The following is a 24,081-nucleotide window of genomic DNA, read 5'->3' on the forward strand; positions in this document are numbered from 1 at the left end:
AGCTAGCTTAGCTTTATGTGAAAAGTCATTTTGTTGGAAAACACTTTAACAAGAGGAAATTTGATTTTCACTCTCAGAAGATGTCAAAATAAAAGCTTCTTTTTTACTCTGTTTTTTAAACAGAACATTTTCATTTTCTCTTAAATGTCACTTCATTTTTTTTAAACTAAAAAAATGGCATGAGAAAATCCAAGTTGTTCTCTTGTTTTGAAATGTTGATGGGAAACAGGAACTTTTTTAGTAGTTAAAAACTATTTACTTCAAGATTTTTGAATATTTGGAGTGAAAACAATCAAAAAGAATCAGTAAGATTTCTTAAGTCAACACGAGGTTTCCAGATTTGTTAATACATGAAATGAGATTCATTCTGTACCCTGAACTGTCTCCAGTGGAAGACAACACAGACAAAACATAAGCACAAGGAAATTTTGTTTCCATTTGTTTTATGGAAACTTAGAAAGACCAGAATAAGTGACTTAAACACAACTGAAATGGCGATTGCAGTACAACATGTCAGCTAACAATAAAGCAGTATAAAAAGGGAGAAGTCACTGCATATACCCTAACTATATTACTAATTTTCTCCCTTTATATGGGCAGAGCCAGACTCTTACTGCTTTCTGAGGTATGTTTACAAAAATGATGACACAGTCTGAAAGTCATATTTTTCTGGAGCTGAATGAACTATGACTTGAAACCACATGAAATCTGTTAGACAAAGGCAAGTTAAGAGCTGCCTTTAGCAACATACCTCCTCCCACAGTGAGGCCATCTCCCTCCTCTCCACAACCTCCTTTCAGGTAGTTGTAGAAAGCAATAAGGTCCCCCCTCAGCCTCCTCTTCTCAAGCTTTATCAGCACACACAATCTTCTACAACAAGTATGAGATACAGAGCAGATCAGTAGTAAAGGGACAAGAAACTTGAACATGGAAATTCTTAGCAATGAAAGCAGGAAAGAATTTATCTTAATTTTACTTCCCCATGGGGATGTCTACAAATGTGCAGGAGGATACACAAACCTTGTGTCACCACAAGCCCTCAGCTAATGCTGATCTGGACCTGCTAACCTTCCCCTCAGTCTCTCAGGCTTAGTAGCACGTTCAGCAGAGCTACTCAGCTTGTTTGGTGGAGCTGACTCACTCAAAGTGGGCTCAGTATGTGGGTAGAGTGAGTTCACATCTACTGCAAAATATCACATAAATATATCCATGGAAAACAGAGTGTAAGTGGGAAGGTTGGGATGTTGCTGAGAAACACAACTCCCCAGTACATCTCCTTTGATATCTCTGTGTCTGGGGCCAAAAGGCAAATCATACTCGAGCTAGACTCTAACAATTTATTTCACTAAGCCTGGTTATTTCCTGCCACTGCAATTGCCAAGCAACCAAAAGGATGTAGGAACAGCCTTGGAGGATCATACCACAGGTCCATCTAACCTGCATCATGGCTACAGTGGTGGCCAGAAGCAAAAATTTTAGAACAACTCTCCTCCAGAAAACCTCCCTGCTTTGCCTATTAGACACAGAGGAGCTGAGTCCATATAACACTGGAGTTACATCTGTGTCTAAAGTAACCCACATTCCTAAAGAATCCCTCTGGATATCTGCTGATAGACCGAACAGAATCAGAGACAGATAGAAATAAGGACAAAGAACATGATCTGGAGATAAATGTTCTTTTCATTGATTAAGCATATACAAAAACTGACAGTGCTGCTGATCCACTTTGCTTTATAGGAATGACAAGAGGAAGGTTAAACAGACATCTTCTGGATTATATGTGAAATACAGTAGTTGACAGTCTCACCTGCTACATTGTTTCAGGCTAGGTGGTTGTAATGACCCATTCTGCTCTTAAAATATCAATCATATAGGAGATTCATTTCAAATAATCCATTTAAAGTGCATGCTTCATGTCACTCTTACTGCAAGATTTTAATTCAGACAATGTAGTTATAAAATGGATCACGTTGTACGCTACACATTATGCAAGCAATTAGTGTTTTTTGAAAGGAAAGGTTACTTTGCCCTAAAATGTGGCAAAAGCCACATGGTTAGTCTTTACTTATTCTCTTAATACTGGAGGAGGAGAAATCTCTCTCTGTGACACAGCGATCAAGACAAGCTCTGAGGCAGACAGCTAACAGAGCACCGAATTTCCTTCCTGCAGCGCTTCTGCAATAATAGCTGCTGTAATTGTTCAAATTGTAAAAAATCACAGCAAAACATGGTACTTTTCTCACCCACGTGTAGCTACCTTCTATTCATCAAAAGAAATGATCGCTTTTCTACCATAGATGTGATTTATACATCGCATGCCCTTGTGAACTCCAATAATGACAATCTCTCAGTCTCAAAAGAACTGAATTACAGAGCACAGGAGTAGGTTACACAGAGTCAGTCCAGCTGCCTTCACAGCAGTCCATTTTAATCTGCTTGTTATCTCTCTCTTCAGGAGAAACTAGTTATTAAACTTCGGAGCAGCTGGCATTTGTACTATCTCTTTCTTCAACTGATAACTTTCTGTTGGCTGCAAATCATGGCAAAAATGAACGTGAGCAAGTTAACCCAGGATATGTACTCCAGAAAATGAGTTTTTTTCTTTTTTTCATGCAGTGCGTGGTTGCATTTTTATCTCCTTATTACAAAGCACAGAGAACACGCTATCATGTCTCACATATACCTCACATCCTCACATAAGCAACCTTGCAGCATTGGACAGCACTGGAGTAATCACAGACCTTGGATGGCACTTCAATTTTCTTCTATTTTTTACCTTTTCTCTTTCTTTTCAAATAAAAATACATGTTGCTTGCCAGAATTCTTTTAGAGAATGTCAGATCTCATGATACTGAAACATATCATATAAATGAGCTCTAAGCAACAATTTTCAGCTTGCTTTCTGCTGTAGTCAACCCAATCTAGCCTCACTCTCACAACTAAATGAATGAAAGGAATGAAGGTCTGTGTCAAACCTGATGCAACGAGTGACATAATCATATTTAAATGTGATAAAGTCATCAGTGGGTTACAAAGCTGCCATCTCACAGCTGAACAGTGTACATGGATTTATCAGGCTACTGAGAAACAAAGTGCATAGTTTCACTGTCGCTTTAAGCCTCCCTAACATGGCACACAGGTTAAGACGAAGAAACAGTTCTGCTCTCCAATTAGTGCTACCCAGAGGTGCTCACCTCTGTTCCTCCCCTGTGCTGCTATTGGCCATCATGCCAAAAAATGATGAGTAAGGTCTATGACTTTATCTCACCACAGCTATCCCAGAACAAATAAAAACTAATGAGATGTTTGGTTTTAAACCAAATTAATTCTTTAATTCTGCTTATGACACAGTTGTGCAAATGCTTACAAAGAAAGGAATGGAGGAGTTAAGCAGCATTGTCTTCTCAGTACAGATCTAGAGTGACCATGAACCTTCATCATAAGGGGACTGTAGTCCTCTCACTTGGGAAAACTGAAGTATCACACGTGTTCCTGGTTACATGGAAGAGGAATCAAACCCTCTTCTTCCTTCTTTCCCTCTCTTCAACTGCCCTCAATTGCAAGGTAAAGCATACCAAATTAAACATCTCCTAGAAAATCTTCCTCAAGGGCTAGTTGAGCGTACACTATATGACAATGTCTCTGCAGTAATTCATAGAATCACAGAATCACTAGGTTGGAAGAGAGCCACTGGATCATCGAGTCCAACCATTCCTATCAAACACTAAACCATGCCCCTTAGCACCTCATCTACCCATGCCTTAAACACCTCCAGGGAAGGTGACTCAACCACCTCCCTGGGCAGCCTGTTCCACTGCCCAGTGACCCTTACTGTGAAAAATTTTTTCCTAATGTCCAGCCTAAACCTCCCCTGGTGGAGCTTGAGGCCATTCCCTCTTGTCTTGTCCCCTGTCACCTGGGAGAAGAGGCCAGCACCCTCCTCTCTATAACCTCCTTTCAGGTAGTTATAGAGAGCAATGAGGTCTCCCCTCAGCCTCCTCTTCTCCAGGCTAAACAACCTCAGCTCTCTCAGCCGCTCCTCATAAGACCTGTTCTCCAGCCCCTTCACCAGCTTTGTTGCTCTTCTCTGGACTCACTCCAGAGCCTCAACATTCAATACAATACAATTCAACAATTCAATACAAGGAAATCTTTAATTACAGATATTTAAGCTCTGGTTTCTTCTCCTACACTGCAGTCGGTCAAACACAGATCTGATCATGACTGTGGAGGCAAGCTGTTGGGAAACAGCTCTTACAAGAGAAGCTTTTGAAAATTATAAAGAAAATTCCTACTCGTTTTACTCTACATTTTCTAGTTTTCAAGATTTCTTTCCTGCTAGCAACATCTTTTTTTCAGAACATATAACACTATCTAGAACAGTATGAAGATATCCAGTCTATATACAACAGTGCTCTTATGCTCTTCTTGGTATTTCCCACTGGCAACATAAACCTATTTATTTCCTGACTCATCCTTTTATTAGCTATAATCTCATTGCATATATTATTCATAGATTAATATCAATGCAGAAATATAAATTAGTAGCCTTTTTCTAATCATCCTCAAATCAATCTTATTTTTCCCCCCACTCTTTAAACCAATTTTTTTCAATTAATTTTGTGCTAAGGCTTATTTCATTTCACTTTGTATAATCTGATACGTACAGAACAAGGAAAATATTCAGGTTTACTTATATGCAATTGAATGGAAGTGATGTATCTACGTCTTTTACAGATGGCTTCATTTTTCTCTGTAAATCATCTTGCCACATTAAAATACTTTGCAAAAGCAAAGTATATTTCCTTTGAATGAAAATTTAAACTACCAGAGCATCAACGTACCAGATAGGAGTCTTAACTACTTTTTATCACATACTAGTTCTTCAGACCTATTACTGCTGGTACACACAAGTATTAATCTCATTAACAGTTAGAGAGATCTGTATACAGATATATAGCAAGAAACTTAAATAGAATTGAAACTCTATGTTTTGCAATGATATAACCTGACTCCAAGAGGTATTATAGTCTAGTAGGCACAAAGTGGCCCCATAGCTGAGGTTTCACTCCACCACAGCACGTCTAGTATGAACTCAGACAAGTATTCTTTGTGTCTATTTTTTCTGAAGTAAAATGGGAATTCTAACGCTTCCTAAAATTTCTCTAATACTCAGGAAGAACATTCTTCCACTTTATGACTTTTTGGGAATCTTTCTGACCCTTTAGCTATTTCTGCATCAAGCATGTGGCTTCTGACTAAATCAGAGAGTTTAAATTATAGTGGACTTATCATGTCTCTAGATCAAGTTTTCCAGTGTTTAAATACAAGCAATAAGCCTTATTTTAGTCTAAACCAAACCTATTTTACAATATTAAACTTTTGTTTAATATGAAAAATAATTTTTACCTAGATTGTTGATTGTCAAATCTAGTAATTCTAAAACTTTTTAAATTTATTTTAATAATACACCCACTATAACATAATTTCTACTTTGGACATGCAATACAGAGAGACTAAATCTCTCTGAGCTCTAAACATGAGTCAGGATATCTTTCAAAATTTAAATTATTTTCTATCCCATTCAGTTCCTTGATCTCTTATTTGGGTCATGCATTTTGGCTATCTTAATTTCTTCAAGCAAAGGAAGAAACCTTCCAGACTTCTACATAGAATTATTTTTTAATCAGTTTGAGGCCTTTAAATAAAAGCTACTGAGTCACTTTTTCTTGCATTAGGGCTATCACAAGAGTGATATCTAATTCATTTATTTCGTTTCCATATTTTAACTTTCTGTTTCTTAAGTCCTGATTGCCCGTGACCCTTCTAGGTAAGAGTAGTCAGTCTGGAGGATTTATGATTTACTCCCACTAGATCTCAGATTGGGTTCTCCCCATTTCCATTCACTGAATAAAATTCCTAATGGCTTTTGATTAGCTCTTTTCTTCTTTCCTTTATCTTGTCTTGTTTTCCCCACCATGCTTACATCCCATCTGTTCTCTTCAGCACTGCCAATGTCACCCAAATGATACCAGTCTAGCTGGGACTGCAATGATAAAGAAGTCTGGAAAATGTCAGTCCTACCTATACAAATAGCTAATTAATACTCTTTGTCTACATGATGAGGAAGAAGGCGACCAACCAGGCTGTTGCAGGAGTTGAACAGATTTCTCTGTCACTGAACTTCTGCCCAGTGCTTGTTTTGCACAGAAGGAATATGGAGATGAATATCACAGAAACCTGATCTGAATCCCTAGGTTTTTATTATCTTTAGTCTCATTACATCAAGAAAAAGAGGCAATGTGGAATTTCATTCATAGTCTTGCTTTGCTAGGTGAGGGGAGGATGTAGAGGTTCATACGAATATGTAATAGCAATGTTTTGCCAGGATAACCAACAATTCCAGGGAGTTCAGGTCTGCTGTTCCGCTGCAAACCTGACATTTCTACCAGGAACATTATCAGCCCATGAGGGGAGCAGCTAATTACATCAGCATTTTGTCTCTCTGCATGTAGCTTTAATTTTCCAGCCTTAAGAACTTCCAAGTTTACGACTACTGAGCAAAACACAGGAAACAAATATAGGAACTTCTAGGAACTAAAAAGAAACAACTTACAACATGGCTGCTTTTAAGGGAGGAAAAGAAGAACTTCTATGAACTGTAAGTGAATCAACATCTGGTGATGGAAGCACTGAATTCTCTCTGTCATGGAAACCACATGCCTGTTATCAGGAAAATGTGACTGTGACTGTAGACTAAGGCACTGTCAGATGATCCATCGTAGCTGTTCAGATGTGTTCGCATTGCCTACGGGAAAGGGCAGCACTGCATGAAGGAGGGCACATTTGATAATAACTGCCTTAACTGTAGCTAGGGGATGGAGAAATGATCTTATTTAAGGAAAAAAGTATCCTGCAATGTATAATTCAGTAATCTGAGCACTCTGAAATTAAAGTACAGTGTGGTTATTTTCTCCAGATATACTTCTTTTTTTTTTTTGGCCCAAGGCTTTTCAGTTGAGAGAAGTCCCCAAGGACAGGAGCACTGTGCACCTCTGTTATATCATAGTGCCCAAGGAGAACTATTTGTACTTCACAGCAGAGATGTAGCTTAAGTCATATACCACCCCCTCCACGGATTTTCTCCCCACCTGGATGCAACTGGGAGGTTTCTTTTTCCACTCAGCTGGGAAATCTTGCTTGAAAAACAAGGTTAAGTGAGGTTCCTTCTTTCATGACTTTGCTTACAAAACGTGAGCAAGGCAAGGATATGGTGGTGCCTCCCGTTCAGAAGGATGTAAAAAATACTATCCGTGTATTAAAAAATACTATCCTTGTATTAAAAAATACTATCCTTGTATTAAATCTGTCAGTTTCCTCAGGCAAAAGAACTAAAACATGAAGATCCTCATGAAAATATAGAGCATCATGAAGCATCTTGCCAAGGAAAACAGAGTATTGTGAACCCATCTTACTGAATAAGCTGGAAACAAACCTTTAAGTGTAAAGAATGAATGCAACTTCACCCAAATGCTTTACTAGCAAGTAGAATATGATCCTAATCTTTCAAAATGCCCCCCTCTCCTAGTTGTGTCCGCCCCCCCCCCCCAAAAAATAAAGCCAAGAAAAATGCACAAGGCCAGCTATTCTAAAAGGAGTAATGGAAGGTATGACTCTCAAAACTGTCATGGATGATTCTGAGATTTCTACAGTGACGTACAGATAAGCTAGATGAAACATATTTCAGTAAAGACTATATAATTCGAGGTGCTAAGGGGCATGGTTTAGTGTTTGATAGGAATGATTGGACTCGATGATCCGGTGGGTCTCTTCCAACCTGGTTATTCTGTGATTCTGTAATTTTATGCTGGATAAAGGAGAGAGCTGTTAAAAACAGCTCAAGGAATCGTGCAAAATATCTTCTGCATCAGCACAAATCATTGTATCAGTAACGGATTGCATCTGAATCTAAAGATCAGCTCTAAGGGCACACAAGTCAATGCTCCTGCTCCTGCTAAAACTTTGTTGTCTAATGTGCGAACCACAAGCAAATAAAGGAATACAAAATTTCATATGTTCATTTCTATGGAAATGCTTTACATTTATATCCTTTTTGAAAGATTACTGGCCTAAAGTTTCTTCTTAAAACTGCTTATGAAATTGTAACATCAAGTCATCCAGAGAGGATGCTGCTTTTCAGGGCACGTCATAGAAATCTCTTTCAGGTGAATGATGACTTCTAGCTCTGAACTGTGTTCTTATCAGCCCTCTGGATTTTCAGAGTCCACCTGCTCACCATTTTCCATAAACAGACCCCAAGAATTACCTCAGACTGAGCATTCAAATGTTAGGGTATGTAAGTTCACCAGACTTTGAAAACCTGATCCAAGTCCTGTCTCTGCCTTCTTAAAATATTACCCTGTCCTCATGACTATACCTCTAACACTCCTGTACCAAGAGAAGAGTTGCCTTAGCTCCCATCTACAACTTCTAGGAAAAGAGGCACTTATAGTCAGGGTCCTTTGCCCAAGGTGCAAGTAGAAGCCAGGTAGGGAAAAGACTGGAGTCCAACAGTCCTCAATCCCCCCTCTCTCCTCCCATAAAATGAACTATTGTCCTGATTTCCATTATGTTCCATTCCTTTTTAATGCTTACTGAATTTCTCTACGCTGTTCTCAGAAGATGTAATCTGATTACAGAGCTGCTGTTCAAACTTTCTTGCGATAACTGCAGCTGAAGCCTTGATATTATTGTTTAAATTTATCCATCTGAAAGCTTCAGTTGAACATTATTATTCTGACAAGAGTTTTTCTAAACAGGGCTGATGAAATTAACTGAAGATGAGAGCCACAAATGAAGTTTTTAATCAAGATTAATACCTGCATTGTTAAGGGTTGACAAGGTGTATGAGCATAGTGATGTATTCATCTTTTGATCCTAAAAAAAGAACAAAGGCTTTGGCCCTACCTCTGTTTTGATGAGTGGCTTTAATTTGGTGGGGGTAAGCAGAGAGCTTCTCATCATTTCTGCCTAAAGATAGGAAATAAAATTCTACTGGCAGAACCTCTGGATGCTCTGCAGAGATCCTGATATTACCGAGCACTTGTATTTAGAGTCTGTGTTTCTGAGATAACTTGAGTCCCTGAACACCTGCTTATTAATTACAAGAGGAGGGGGAAATTTTGTCTTTCAGCCAGCAGCCAGTGTCAGGAGAACAGAATCTGTTGAGCCAAGATCTCAATTACAGTACAATCTACAAGTCTCTTTAGACCATTTCCATCCCTTGTAACTGATAAATGTATTCAGTGATCATTGCCTGAACTTGATGTTGATAATCCCCTCCTACCAATATCTTTTGATTGAGCCCAGGGTTCCTCTTTTTCAAGTATAAGATACATGCATCTGTTCCCCTGGCAGCATCTTCCCACCTCCTCTATTCCAACCTGGCATATCCAGGTCTGTTGGCAAGCCGAGGTCACCATGTAAACAGCAGAGCATCAGGAAAAGGATCTAGGGTTTGGAATGAAATGAAGAACAGAGCAGGCAAAGACTAGACACAGGAAGGAGGACTGAGAATAATTTGGAGGGTTGGTAATTTTGCTTTCCAAACACATCCAGTAGTTAACTGCAAAAATGTCAATACAAACTCTTCCCATGCTACAGCCTTTACTATTTCTGCTTTCAAGTTAAAGAAGAGACATGCAGCCTTATGCTGATAGACAGTTAATGGGGGAAATCTTTGGCATAGAAAAATGGAAAGGAGCACCTGAGGTCAGAGGTGTGGTTAACAGCTTATATTGTGTTTGAACAGCAAGGGTTTAGTGGCAAGGGGCTGCGGGAGTGGCTTCTGTGTGAAGATGTCATAGGCTGCATCCATGTCAGGTGCAGCCAATGCCAGACAGCTCCAAGGTGGCTGCTGGTCAAAGCTGGGCCCATCAGTGACACTGACAGTGCCTCTGTGATAGCATATTTAAGAAAGGGTAAAAAAAAAAACGCTGTGAAACTTCGGCTGAGAGACAAGAGTGAGAATATGTAAAACAACTATGCAGAGACCAAGGTCAGTGAAGAAGCTACAGCTGGAGAAAGAGTCATTCCTGACTGCTGACCTGCGTTTCCAAGTTTTAGAACTCATATAGCTTCTTCCTGAGGTGTTTCCACCTCCTTGGTGATGTCAAACCAACCATGGTGCAGACATACTTCAATGCAGGCTTGAAAACCCTTGGTAACAGTGGAGAAAGAATAGAGGAAGGGGAACAAGATTGAGCAACTGGCAAAAAGACCATCCAAACTGAGCCATAAGTATTTCTGAGGATGTGGAAGAAGGACTGAAGTCTTCAACCTTTTTCTCTCTCTCCTTCACAATCATGTGAATTAATAAGCAGAAAATTCAGCTAGGTCACAGAGAGACAGCGAGCTGCATTTATGGAATTTAGAAGCATATTTAGCCTCTCTGCAGCACTGCAGGCCTTTGCTTTGAGTAAGCTTGCGTATGAACTCAGCACCGAAGTAGCTAACCCCAAATGATTTGGAAATTATTACATGTACATGACTACAAGCATATCACTCTGTCCCCAGGGTTCATGAAAAAAAAGCATCAAAACTGTTTTTTAATCTTGAAGAAGAAAATTTCTACCAATCTCCATCATTACTTCACCTGCTTTTTTTCCTACAGCATTTTTGAGCGATGGTTGAGAAGGCACAGGCCCGTGCTAGAAGTTTACCCAGCAGCCAATGCACCCATCGGGCACAATCGAGAAAATTACATGGTCCCCTTTATCCCACTTTACAGAAATGGAGAATTTTTTAAATCCTCAAGAGAGCTGGGATATGACTATGAGTATCTGCAAGATCCAGGTAACATTACTATTTCAATTAAATGTCAAATTTGTTGTCTATGACCTGGAATATATCTGAAAAATGAGAAGATATTAATAAATTCTCCTGTTTCAGATTTTTTCCTGAGTCTAGTGCCAAGTGGCACTTGCTTGCTTTAACCTTTCTGGTCTGATGCAGAGTCAACATATTATAACAAAAGTTCCAACCAAAAGTCAGTCACTGATATCAATGCTATTTGTCCTAGACTACTAAGAGCAGAGTCTGACCCAAATGGTCAGCTCACAATCAGAACTGGGGAGAAAGAGTGCTGTATTTTGAGTCTGCTGGTTTTCCCAGCTCAGCTGTTACAGTGCAACACAAATGGGAACCAGTGGGATTTTCCAATTTCTAGGCATGATTTAAAGGAAGACAGAGGTAAAACTCTTTCTCTGGCTTACAAATGTATTTTAATCTCTTAAATATCCAGAGCAAAATTCATGTCAGTACCAAAGTCCAACACAAATTCAGTGTATCACTTAAAACATTGATCCATTGTCTTTATGCTTGCACTATGGCTATTCATACAGAATGCAACTGAAACATTGATAATGCTCCTTTCATTTATTCAATGAATTCATTTAATCCAATGAATTTTGCACTGTCTAGTGATGGGTCTGGCTTGCATTGCTGTTCAGAGGTAGTTTTGACTTAGGCCTCTTGGCCATCCTCAAGCACAAAGAGGACAGAGGTGGCTGTAGCTGCTGAGGAACCTCAGGTAGATCAGTTCTGCTCGGAGTAGTGACTCATATGTTCACTTGAGCAGTACAGCTTTTCTTAATGTCAAAAGGAAATGCTAAATACTGTTAAAAATGTAACATTTGAGTCACCTTCCCTGGAGGTGTTTAAGGCACGGGTGGATGAGGTGCTGAGGGATATGGTTTAGTGTTTGATGGGAACGGTTGGACTCGATGATCCGGTGGGTCTCTTCCAACCTGGTTATTCTGTGATTCTGTGATTCTGTGATTTTCTGGAACTGAGGATTGCTCAGATACTTTGGCCCAGTCTTTAATGAAACTCGGCCACTGGAAAGATCAGACACACCTCTTAAGTTCACCACTGTCAAATTATACCCAGGATGTCAGATGCAGTTAACCTTGCAAAGTATTGGCCATTGAACAGGTAGGTGATTGTACATGTTTGCTTTTCTTGTTTGAAACAAAACATTCTGTGAAAGTAGATCATTATTTAGAAGGCAATTACAAGCTAAAAGTCCAATAACTCTATAGCACAAACATCAAGGACATTTTGGCAATTCTAACATTCTCATAGCCTGTGTTTTGCCTTTATCAAAACAATATCAGTTCTCAAGGTATCCCTGCTTTTCTGATTGTTTGCTCACAGTTTCTGCGTACTTGATAAACTGTTTAATCATGCATTTAACTTGTTCACTCACTTCTCAAGTAAAATTTAGCTTGCTTCATAGTCACCCAGAAAAAACTTTTTTTTAGTATTTTATTTTTAATGAAAGGAATCTAGAACACTTTGATATAATTGCTAATACTATTTTAGCACTACCACCCTGAGACATAAGTCAATATTTCTCCTAACATGCTATAAACAATTTGGACAAGCTCAAGTCTTCATACCGAAAATAATGTAATATATACTTCAAATATAATATCAAAATTATTGTTTTGGTCTTATTAGTAGTATTTTTGTCTTTTTATACATGTTTCCATAGTTTAGTGCCTGAACAAAACCTGAAATATTTATACATATTTTTAATTCAACCCACTAGTTTCCTAAAACATTATTACTTGAATCATTAAAAAAAAGTACCATAACTTTCAGAAATACCAAGTCCTGAACTGGTACTGCAAAATAAAGCAAGTGGTAAACTATTCACCACTAGCAATTCACTTCTGTTGCCTCCTGTCTCTTCCTTTTTTCCCAGGAGAGCATATGAACCTCAGAAAATGATATTGTTATTAAATTTTGCCCATGTTCTTAACACAGAAATAAGGAAAGTAGTTCCTGAATTATTTTGGAAGATCAACACAAAGAGTGAAATTTAATCTCATTTAGAAAACTCGGATAATCCTTAGATATCTCTCACTCCTTTGTTAATCTCACCGAGAAGAATAGACCTAAAGCTATTTCTTATCCAAAGGGAAAAACTTTTTACAAATGGAAAATGTCTGGAATCAGAACATTTAGATACAGACTTTTCTCAGTACTTTAGTGTTTAAATCCAGACTTTTGTCCAGATAGGAATGGTAGTTTCCTGTTTAGAGAAACACAGAAGTAAACAGGAACTTCCTGGTAGGAAAGCCTGCCGAGCCTGTGTACTCAAGAGTACTCAAGGGAGAAGAAAAAGTCTATGACTGGCAGCCAGGAGTTACTAGACAAAATAGGAAAACGTTACAAGGTTTAAAAAAATCATAGCAGTGAAGATCTGAGTGATTGAGAAGAGACAGTGTTTCTGCAGATCTTCCAGATGAGGAGGAAGAGGAAAGGCAGGGAAAGAGGACAGGACAGAGCTAACGAGGAGCACACAAGTAAGGTCTTATTTGACTTTCAAGGTAGCACCTGGAGGAAAGCATCAAGGGCAGCATTTCTGAGTTGTAGCACTGGTGACTTGGTAGAGATGAAGCAGAACTACACAGAGTATGATGAGCCTGGTTACAAGAAATAAAACTATGGAAAGACTCCAATGACAAAATGGCTTTTTAAAGCAAAATTATATTGCTGCTGTACCCCAGATGAAAAGCTGATGCCTGGAGCCCTGCTTTTCCACTGAAAAGCAAATCAGTGTGTGACAGAATGTGGTTATTTTAATTACAGCTTCATTTATTTTTATATGTATGACAGCCCTGAAGCAGAAGTGGTCACAAACAGTGTGCGTGGAAATCCATCCCTCAGGAATCAGACACATGTCAGAGTCTAGTTTCTGGGGAGCTGATCTGAGCAGAGACCAGAGTAGGCACCAGTTTTCCTTGACATGAGAACTGTGAACTGTAAAACTGCCACAAGCCGCATGGCTTACTCAAAATGAACATTTGTTAGCATGAACAGAAAATTGGAAGACTGATGGCACCACCTAGCAATAGCTGTCAAAACAATTTTCTGTGGCAAGAGTTGTTCCAATCACTTACATTTCAGGGCCTGGACTAAGTATTTTCTTTTTTTTTCCTGCAGAAATAGGAACAGATAAATCCATAGATGCAGCTTTGACGTTTCCCCAGAAAATCTCCCTCTCTCAGTGGGAATGATTTGATGACCACTAGCTGTATAGCAAAGTGTTTCACTTTTTCTTTTTTTTTTTGAAAAGCAGGCAGCTACCTAATTATAAACCCACGAATCTAACCATCAGTTGCAATTTTTGGACACCTTAAGTAAGGATCTTTGACGCTTAGGGCAAAGCAAGGGATAAGAGCATTTTGATTACAATGTAGAAGGCCAGATTGTTCACATATGTGTTGCAGGAAGAGTGCTCAGATGTAGGGTCTGACTGCAGCTTGTTTCTATTTCTGGCTTTTCAGCAGTTTGGTTGCAAAATCATATCAGGCAAGTAGAAAATGCAGCAACTGACAAATATGATACCATCATGGAGGGATTCTGCTGAGTCTCCTAACTGAGGAGCACACACTGTTCACCACAAGGTGAAAGGGTGATGTTATACGTGTAAGAATACATGATAAAATAGTGACATGCACGGTAAAATATGGAGGCCAGGACAATAGAAAACAATTAAAGGCAACAATATTTGAGAAATGCTACCTTGGGAAGTGGTTTACATTCATGAATTAAATAAAAGGTGAGAAGTGACTATTTTGGTCCCTGGGACATGTAGATTAAGGTTAATTAAAACAGAAGGAGAGAACCGAAGAAAACAGAATGCAAAAAATGCATTACTCAGAAAGTATAAGCAGAATTTTTATGTTTATATAATGATGCTTAAGGGAGGAAAAGAAATATGGACTTTAAAAAATGGGGAGATTGTTTGCTTGTTTGTTTGTTTTTTCTTTTTCCTGGGAGCTATTCAGGCATCGGAAGCTACCTTTTGGTGAGTTGTTAACACACTAGTTGAATATAGTGTGGTCACGTCGGGTATCTTATAGCTAGATTTCTCTCTTTTTTGAGAAATTTATATAAGCAATGAAAGAGCAGTTATGAACGGTAAGTGTTAACTGAGGTTGTCAAACAAAAAGTAAACAGTATTGTTCTATAAATACACCCACGAATTACTGCAAAGTAATAGATTTTTGCCAGTAATCCATTTTGCAGGTGTGCCATCATTGCCAGTGAGTGGGCAGGACTCCACAGGAATTTTACTACATATAATGAAAGTTGTTCATAGTTTCCTGATTTACCTACCTTGGGTTGCAGGCAGAGCTGAGAGGGTGCAGCTTGAATTTACATTGTTAGATACCGCAGCTCTACCATTAAAAAAATCACTAACACCCATTGCACAACATTTCTTGCAGTTCAAAGACAGTGGACAGTGACTGATAGTCTTCTCCAGACTTCCTGTCACTGTTGTCAGAAGACAACACATGACACTTTCCAAGATGTAATAATGAGGAGGCATTGATGAAGTCCATGAGAGCTAAGAATTTTCTGTCACTACAAAGGCAAAAGATTCTCCCTTAAGACAGACTGATGGACCCCAAAACTTGAACACCTCCCAGTTCGTCTTGTAGGAGTCTTGCTGCTATTTCCTTTGACCACCCAGAGGGACACAACCAGTGAACCATGCACATGTAAGAAATGCCATGCACACATAAGAAATGACAGAAACCAAATAGAAAGAACTTGCTTACCAGGATAAGAAAAATACTGCAAATATAATCTCAAACTATATGCCTGTGCCACCTCAAGTTTTGCTTTAAAACCTAATGCCCATTAACTACCCATATTAGGAGCAGAAGTGTGTCAAAAGGAATAACAAGACTGCAAACTTATCATTGGATCATACAGCAACACATAAATGATAGAAAATTTGGCCAGAGTTTTTATTTCTAATTTGTGGAATTAACCCTGGAAAGACTTTGCCATCCTGTAGTTTACATAGAAGAAATATATAAATGTATAAATATTCTTTTTAAAAAAATCAAATATTAAGAGTCTTTTTTCATTCTTGGGACCCATTATATCAATAACAAAGTTTGACATTACCACAAAAGGAAGATCTCAGGACCTTCCTCTCATTGGTTTTAACAAACAATCTTTGAACTTTTGTGAAATCTTACTTCTTCATTGGCTTTTGTTAGCATATGATCCTCTTGAAATCTTACCCTGAGAAGTGTCCCATTTCAGGGGGAGATGCTGGTAACAATGTAAATGTGGCAAGTCTGTATTATTTGAAATACAGGCAACACAAATTGCTTCACTTCGAAATTACACTGCTGGAGTTCCTACCCTCTCAATGACATTCATCAACCCACACAAAATGGACTGCTTGGTATTTTTAAATTATATTAAAAGAGGACGATATGAAATATTGAGTAAGAAATGATTGGTTGCTCTTACCTAGAGCTAACACTCTATTTGAGAAGAAAGAGTATGTCAACAGTTGAATGTTAAAACCATGGCTGAGGTTAATCACTGCTATTTGCTTATCAGAAAGAGCAAGATGAGGAGATGTCAGTATTAGTCATTAATAGGAGGGTAGATATTAAACACCAGACCAATCTGTCTTCCTTTTGCTCTGTAATTAACCTACTGACTGAAAGGGTAGCTTTAACCTATGTCCATGGCAGCTTCCAGGAAGGACTGTCATTTTTCTCTAAACGCTGATACGAAAGGAATGGAATAGGCATTGGCTGATGTATGACACAAATCAGCTATGTGTCACCCCCCCACCACCACTCCCTTGACAATTTTCCAAGGCAGCCATCAGCAAGCACAGTAGCTGCACTCTTGGGCCTTGCACAGTTATAGATTAAGGAATTATAGTAAAGGAATACTTGAAATCCCAGTTAGCATGATTTTGGCTGGGCATCCAGCGCACTCATAGGTTTACTGTCATGTTACAGTCACAGGCTAACAGATTAAAGGGTGTCCTGGGGTGCTCCATCCTCTGACACTCCAGAGTTGCCATGGTAACTTTATGATAGCAATGCCAAATATCTTTTTTGTGTGGTAAGAAGAAACAGGCAGTAGATGCCAGGAGGTGGCTTTTGGCTTTGAGTTAATTACAGAAACTGAACAGACTAAGTCTGAAAGCAAGAGAAGGGCTTGTTTGACTGGTTATCATAATATAATAAAGTAGATTAATCCTTTCTGAGAGGGACTGCCATGAAACGTGGCATCCCATCATCTCAAAGTTATGTTATGTTTTACAGGCAACAAGATAGTTCAAACCACCAACTAGTATTGATGGAGGAAATAGATGGTTCAAGGACAAAGCACTAATTTAAAATGTCACTTATAAAACCCTCATATCCCATATAAATTATTCAAGGAAGAGAAATTTGTGATAATTCTCTTCTTCCATAATATTAAAACAGTGTCAAGTTCCTGTAGTGTCTCAATTTTCTTTTATCATATGCATACTCCAGTTTAAGTAGCCAGATTGTTTCTAGTTTAGACATGTTTATATGATAAACATGAAAAACTTGAGTTGAAAAACATGGGAGTTACAAATTCAAGCACGCAAAGTTAAGAAATGTCAGCATTAAAGTTGTCTACATAGCCATGATTCACTTTCCACCTCTACATTTATGCACTATGTTTAATTGCACTACGGAAGAGCTGGAGCATCTCCCGTTTGAGGACAGGCTGAGAGAGTTGGAGTTGTTCAGCCTGGAGAATAAAAGGCTTAGAGGAGATCTTATAGCAACCTTCCAGTACCTGAAGGGGCTACGAGAAAGCTGGAGAGGGACTGTTCACAAAGGCTTGTGGTGATGGCTTTAAACTGGAGGGGCAGATTTAGACGAGACATAAGGAAGAATTTTTTCACTATGAGAGTGGTGAGACACAGGAACAGGTTGCCCAGGGAAGTTGTGGATGCCCCATCCCTAGAGCTGTTCAAGGCCAGGTTGGATGGGTCCTTGGGTAGCCTGATCTAGTGGGAGGTGTCCCTGCTATGTTGGAACTAGATGACCTTTAAGATCTCTTCCAACCCAAACTATTCTATGATTCTATAATTTTTCCCTAGAACCCCACCTCATTCACTACACAGCATAGATAGCACACATTATAATGTCCAATTCTTTTTTCTTTTGATTTTCTTAGTTCAGCAATGTGCAGCCTAATATGTTATTTCATAGAATCATAGAATCATAGAATCATAGAATCATAGAATCATAGAATCATAGAATCATTTCTTGCACACTTCTAAAATGCTGTCAAGATGTTTCCTCTAACACTTTAACTTGATGCCAATCACTGTAGTAGTTGAGTCCTGCAGAAATATTAATTTATATTCACAATATTCAGTGAATACACAGATTCAGTGAATGATACTGTCCTTATTTGACAGATGACAAATGAATTATTAAAGAGATAATGTACCTCATACCCAGAGGCTTGTGGGGTTCCCTCTGAAACATCAAGCACCTACTTTTTTGCATTTCTTATTGTTATATAGCATTTATATGTCTAATGAGGTCAGAAACAGGAGGCTGAATGTGCATACTCTTGCAAATACAATCTCAGAATGCAAAGTCAGGTTAACTGGAAATCAATAACTAGAGAAATAGAAACCAAACATTCCCCAAAGTAAAACTAAGTTGCAGGGACAAACTATATTCAGCCTAAACTCAGCCTAAATTTGCATTGCATCTCAGTAAGTGCTTCATACATCAAGTGCTAAGGATAGTTTAACCTTAAAGGTTAAAAACTGCTGCAAACCAAAAGTGTATTTTCAGAGCACAGTGCACGTAACAGCGTAAGCTCAGAAGCACCATGATCCAACAAGACTTATGGGATTACTTGTCTGGACACCAGTGAAAATGCAAGACAGCAGGAAGATATTTATAGCCTTTGTGGGTTATACCACATTAAATATGGTGAAGTACATCTAAATTAGTCTAAATGCATGAACCCCATTAAAAAATAAACCACTGTCCTAGAGAAGTTGCCCAAAGAGATGCTTCCCCTCCACCGCCCCCCCCAGTAGCTAGTAATCACAGCTAATATCAGTAATTATAGCTACAATTGGGAGATTTGGATTCCAAATCCTCCTCATCCCAAGGGGACACATATTCCCATTTCTTAAATTCATACTAACACATCGTTGGGTGTGTTGCGAAGCAGGACATTTTCCAACTCCTATAGTGAAGAGAGCACTGTGTGGTAGGGTTTTCATAACTTGCCAAGCCATAATAAGAAAAACAGAAGTGCAGACACCCACATTCATACCACAAAACAAGAAGGCAACTGGTTATTTAACCAGTGAGAAGCTGCCCTGGATTCTCCAAATAAAGAGGATTTCTTCTGCAAAGAGTGACCAGAGAATAATTGTGTAGTGCCCCTCACTACATAAGAAATATCAAATGAAAAAAGCTGGGGGGGGGGGTGAGATGTGGTATCAAAATTAGTGAAAGGAAGTTTTTATTTTTTTTTTAATCACTGAAAATGTAATTAAGGCAAGGTTTGTCTTGCTGCAAGAAGTTGTAATCAAAGTTTAAAGAGCAGTTAGAAAAGCTGATGGAAGGGGAAAATAACGTCTCCAATGACTATTATATACAACAACATCACATCTGATTCAGGAAATCCTGAAGTTGCAAATTGTTTGAGGCTGGTGAAGTAATTTTTGAGAGAATTGTGATAGACTTCACCTGTTCTTAAACTCCTTGATTATTGTTGCCAATAGGATGCTGAGCTAGCAGGACCTTTAGCCATACTTTTATCAAAATTCTTGGGTTATAGTCTTACAGTTTTGACAAAACCATAAAAAACACTGGGCATAGTGAACTCTGTTCCTTCCTTTAATATGAAAATTGAGAAGCAGAATACAAGGACTGGAGAGATTTATTAAAAATTATTAGTTACCTTCAGTCAATTTCTGCAAATGTAGTCTCTCTCTTCACTCAGTCTTCCAGTACTATCTGTATAGAACTTCCATAAACTGACACTATATTGCGTTATGTAAAAGGAACTTTATTTTTCTCTTTTTGCAGTGCTTGGTTCTTTCCAGGATTTTTTAATATCCTACCTTGATCAAGCCCGCCAAATCTGGGCTTGGTTGGTTGGAGCAGCTGTGATCGGAGGCGTCATTACTTCTACGCTCACAGGGCTCATTCTGGCCTGCCGGAAGAAAAGAAGAGGAACTTCTCCTGAGATACAACCCTTGCTCATAGAAAGTGAAGATTACAACAATATGTGTTATCAATCCAATTTCTAGATGCTCAGAGATTTCTAGTAACTCAGTGGTGTTACTAAGGTGCTAATCAAGCAGGCCATGTTTGATTCATGTTTACAAATACCTTGTTGAGGTGTGCTGCATAAGCAGGATGAGTAGTCTTGCTCCCCAAGCCTCTTGTAATCTCCAATGTTGTAGTATCTTATCAGATCCACTGCTACAAAAATCTCCCAGATACAAAATGTCATTCAAAGAACCCCATTTATTTCCTATGCTTGATTAAATAATATTCCTATGAAACCAGACCACTTCGTGTGATAGTGTCTCTGCTCTTTTATTTGCTCTTTTACAACTGTAGACTCCAGTTCTGTGGTGCAATCCGTGTGTTTGGTGTATGGATTTAGTGAGAGGTGCCAGACTGCACCATCAATGCTATGTTAATTCTGTGTTTGAATGTAACAGCAGAAAGAGCCCTTTGGCATAGGAAGCCAAATATGTGGTGTTTCTGAGCACAGTGAATGACACATAGGCACATTTTTCTTCTAAGATAGAAATGTTTTCCTTCCAGCTCCCATAATGTCCTGCTTGTTCTTGACTAAATGACATCAGTAGCAGAAAATGGGCTATCAGAAACCACTTTACACTTGTCTCAAATGCTGCAGTTGGTTGTCTTCTTTTAGGAGATGAAAATTAGTCTCACCACACTCACCTCTGTTCTGTTTGACTTAGTGATTGCTCGTACTATGGCTGACTTCTGTTTGCTTAGTATGTGTATATTCCATACAGGTAGCCCATAAAAAGGTGTGGTGGGTTGACCTTGCCTGTACATTAGAAGCCCACCAAGGTGCTCTATCACTCTGCTTCTCAGTAGGACAGGGGAAAGAAAATATTACAAAAAGATTGTGGGTTGAGATAAAGACAGGGATGTCATTCAGCCATCACTGTCACAGGCAGAGAACAGACTTGACTTTGGAAAACAGATTCAATTTATTGCAAATCAAAAGTAAGAATATGATAATAAGAAATAAACCCAAATCTTTAAATGCCCTCCCCCCAACCCTCCTTTCTTCCTGTGCTGAACTTTACTACCAATTTCTCCCTTCTCCCCGTGAGCAGCATAGGGGGATGGGGAATAGGAGCTGCAGTCAGTTCATCGCATGTTGTCTCTACTGCTCTGTCCTTCTCACACTCTTCCCCTTCTCCAGTATGTATCGTTTCCATGGGATGCAGACCTTCAGTAACAGACTGCTTTAGCATGGGTCCCCCATGAGATCACAAGTCCTTCCAGGAGTCTGCTGCAGCACAGGCTTCTCCGGGATACATTCAGCTCCTCCATTGTGGGGTTCTCCATTGGCTGCAGGTAGATAACTGCTCCGCTGTTAAGTTCCATGGGCTGCAGGGGAAGAACCTGGCTCACCATGGTCTTCACCATGGGCTGCAGGGGAATCTCTATTCCTGTGCCTGGAGCACCTCCTCCCCATCCTTCTCCACTGACCTTGGTGTTTGCAGTGTTGTTTCTCTCACACATTCTCAATTCTTTCTCCTGGCTGCCATTGCACAGCACTTGTTTTTCCCTTCTTAAATATGTTATTGCAGAGGCACTACCACTGTCCCTGATGGACTCATCCTTGGCCAGTGGTGGGTTGCTCTTGGAGTTGGCTGGCATTGGTTCTATCATACATGTGGAAACTTCTATTAGCTTCTCACAGAAGCCATCCCTGCAGCTGCCTCACTACTAAAGCCTTGGCCTGCAAACACAGTACACGAGGTATCTAATCACATGACAAATCTTAAATAAAAATAACTACTCGGGCTTTTTTAGTTGGTGATTGCAATTGTCTTTCAATAGTTCCTAAGCTCATCTTTAGACAAAAGCAGAAAGCCACAGCTTTCCTGAAATGGTCTGTACTCTCAGCTTGGTTCAGAAGATTCCCATCATTTTTACACTTTATTAAAAAATTAACAGAACAGAACAAGGCAAGGGCCATGCCTCTGATACTGGAAAGACCTACTCTACTGATGGTGATGCTGCCATCTGTGTTTACTCTGAGTATTCAGGACAGCTTTGTGGTTAAAGTGATGAAGTCAGCCTTTGAGAACTACAGACCTGAAGACTGCAAGTAGCCACAAGCATGTTCAACGGGGCTGTGGGAAGAGTGAGAGAAGGAAGGTGAGTGGGAAGGAAGGGATGCATCATTTGAAAATGAGGGAAATGTAGTTTGACCATTAGTCTGAGTGCTCTTTCCTCATCATCAAAAGCCACAAGACCTCTCAGCTGAGCCTTTTTATTTCACAACATCCTCATGGAACACTGAAAGACATTACTTTGATAAATTTTGACTGGCCAACTACATGGATTCATTTCCATTTCAGGGCAATTGCACAAGTATTTTCCTTGGAACTACAGAAATTAGAGCTCTTTAAAGAGCAGAGGATATACAAAATAGTCAGGGGCTGGTACGCCTGTTGGAAAGTGTCCATCTAGAGTACGTGTTTTTCTAGGAGGTGTCCTTTTGAGATTTTTAACTCCAAAGTGTTAATACACCTCTCCCGCTGTGGAAATCCTGCTTTCAGTGAGCATACAAGGACATCTGCAGCCTCCCAGCCATCCTTGACTAAATAGTAATGGTCACAGAAACAGCCAAAATGGAAGGTGGAAATAAAATTTCCAGTGTATTCTACTAGCTATAGAAAGAAATGTCACCATCTACACCCTCAAACTCAACCTAATCCCATCCCCAGGAACTAAGAGACTGACCAGTGCCTGATGATCTGCTCTACCACCCTGATTAAGGAAGGCATGGACTAAATTGCCTTCAGCTCAGCAAAGAGCAGGCCCTCTGCTGAAAGAAGTTGTGCTGTTCTGCCACCTGAAAAATTTCAGTCTTAAATCAAAAAAAAAAGCTGTCTTTTTTCTTATGGCTTCTGACTGATAATCTGAGATACTAGTAGATGAATACTCCCCAGTATCTTAGAGAGTAATAAAAGCAAACTCAGTGACGGAATTTTAAATGCTTCCTGGTACTGAGGCATAAAAAATAGGAAAGTAATTATTTTATGATAATATTTCAACTGGTCAGTTCATTCATTTAATTTGTATTTTATGTAACTCAGAATATTATATTGTTAGAAATAAATACTAGCAGCAGAGGAATAACTTGTAAATATTGATTGATTTCAAAGTCAGGTAAACACAAAGGCGTCTATGCGGCATATTTCAGGACTCCACTCAAATTCTACAACTAGTAACTGTTTAATTTCTCTGGACTACTTCAACTAGCTAAAATGTAAGGAAAAAGCCTCGGATAGGGATGCAGTGAAAAACACCCTTTGGTGCTGAGTGATTCTCACAAAAACTTTGCTTGTTTTGTTTGGTAACCATGATTTGGCTAAAAGATTTAAAATTATTATGTAATTCCTATTCTGCAAAAAACTTCTTAAGAAATATGAAAGAGGAAATGGAAGAACTCTGAAAGGGAAATATTTGGGGACAGAAAAGGGTAGCATTAAAATAAAAAAGTGGGTTTTAATCCATAACTCTTGACGGAAGCCCAAGTCACACGATTGCCTGGGAATCCCAGACTCCCTGCTCCTACTTGGCTCTAGTGGGCAGATGGAGAGCTGCAAACACATGAGCAGTGACAGCTGCAGTGGAGTTGAGATATAAAGACACCTTCAGTCTATGGAAGATGAGTGGAAATTCCATGAGCTCCCGGGCACTTCCCAGGCAGAGAGGCATCTCCAGTGGGAGTCTGCAGTTGGTATGCTTGTGGGGTCCACAGTCCCGATGTTAGAATGCAACAGGAATATGTTGGAGGTGTGCATCTTAAAAAAACCTAAATGTCCAGCTTTGAGACAGTCTGAATGGCTGCAGCAGTGTGAGACAGACTGCGGCAGAGCCATGATCCCTGTTTGGGTGGATACCCTGACAAGGAGACCCTGGAAATTTGTTGAAA

General features: G+C 39.3%; 1 protein-coding gene across 1 annotated transcript in view; it reads left to right on the plus strand.

Moving 5' to 3' along the window:
• The window catches only part of TYR (tyrosinase), a 43,197-nt gene extending 22,775 nt beyond the window's left edge, over positions 1–20,422 (plus strand). Inside the window, exons 4-5 of the mRNA XM_069883346.1 lie at positions 10,673–10,854; positions 19,944–20,422. Coding sequence (XP_069739447.1) covers positions 10,673–10,854; positions 19,944–20,167 — 406 coding nt within the window. The 3' untranslated portion in view covers positions 20,168–20,422. The remainder of the gene's footprint in view (positions 1–10,672; positions 10,855–19,943) is intronic.
• The last annotated feature ends 3,659 nt before the right edge of the window (positions 20,423–24,081 follow it).

The sequence above is a fragment of the Phaenicophaeus curvirostris genome, chromosome 1, assembly GCF_032191515.1.
Source record: "Phaenicophaeus curvirostris isolate KB17595 chromosome 1, BPBGC_Pcur_1.0, whole genome shotgun sequence".
Taxonomy (NCBI): domain Eukaryota; kingdom Metazoa; phylum Chordata; class Aves; order Cuculiformes; family Cuculidae; genus Phaenicophaeus; species Phaenicophaeus curvirostris.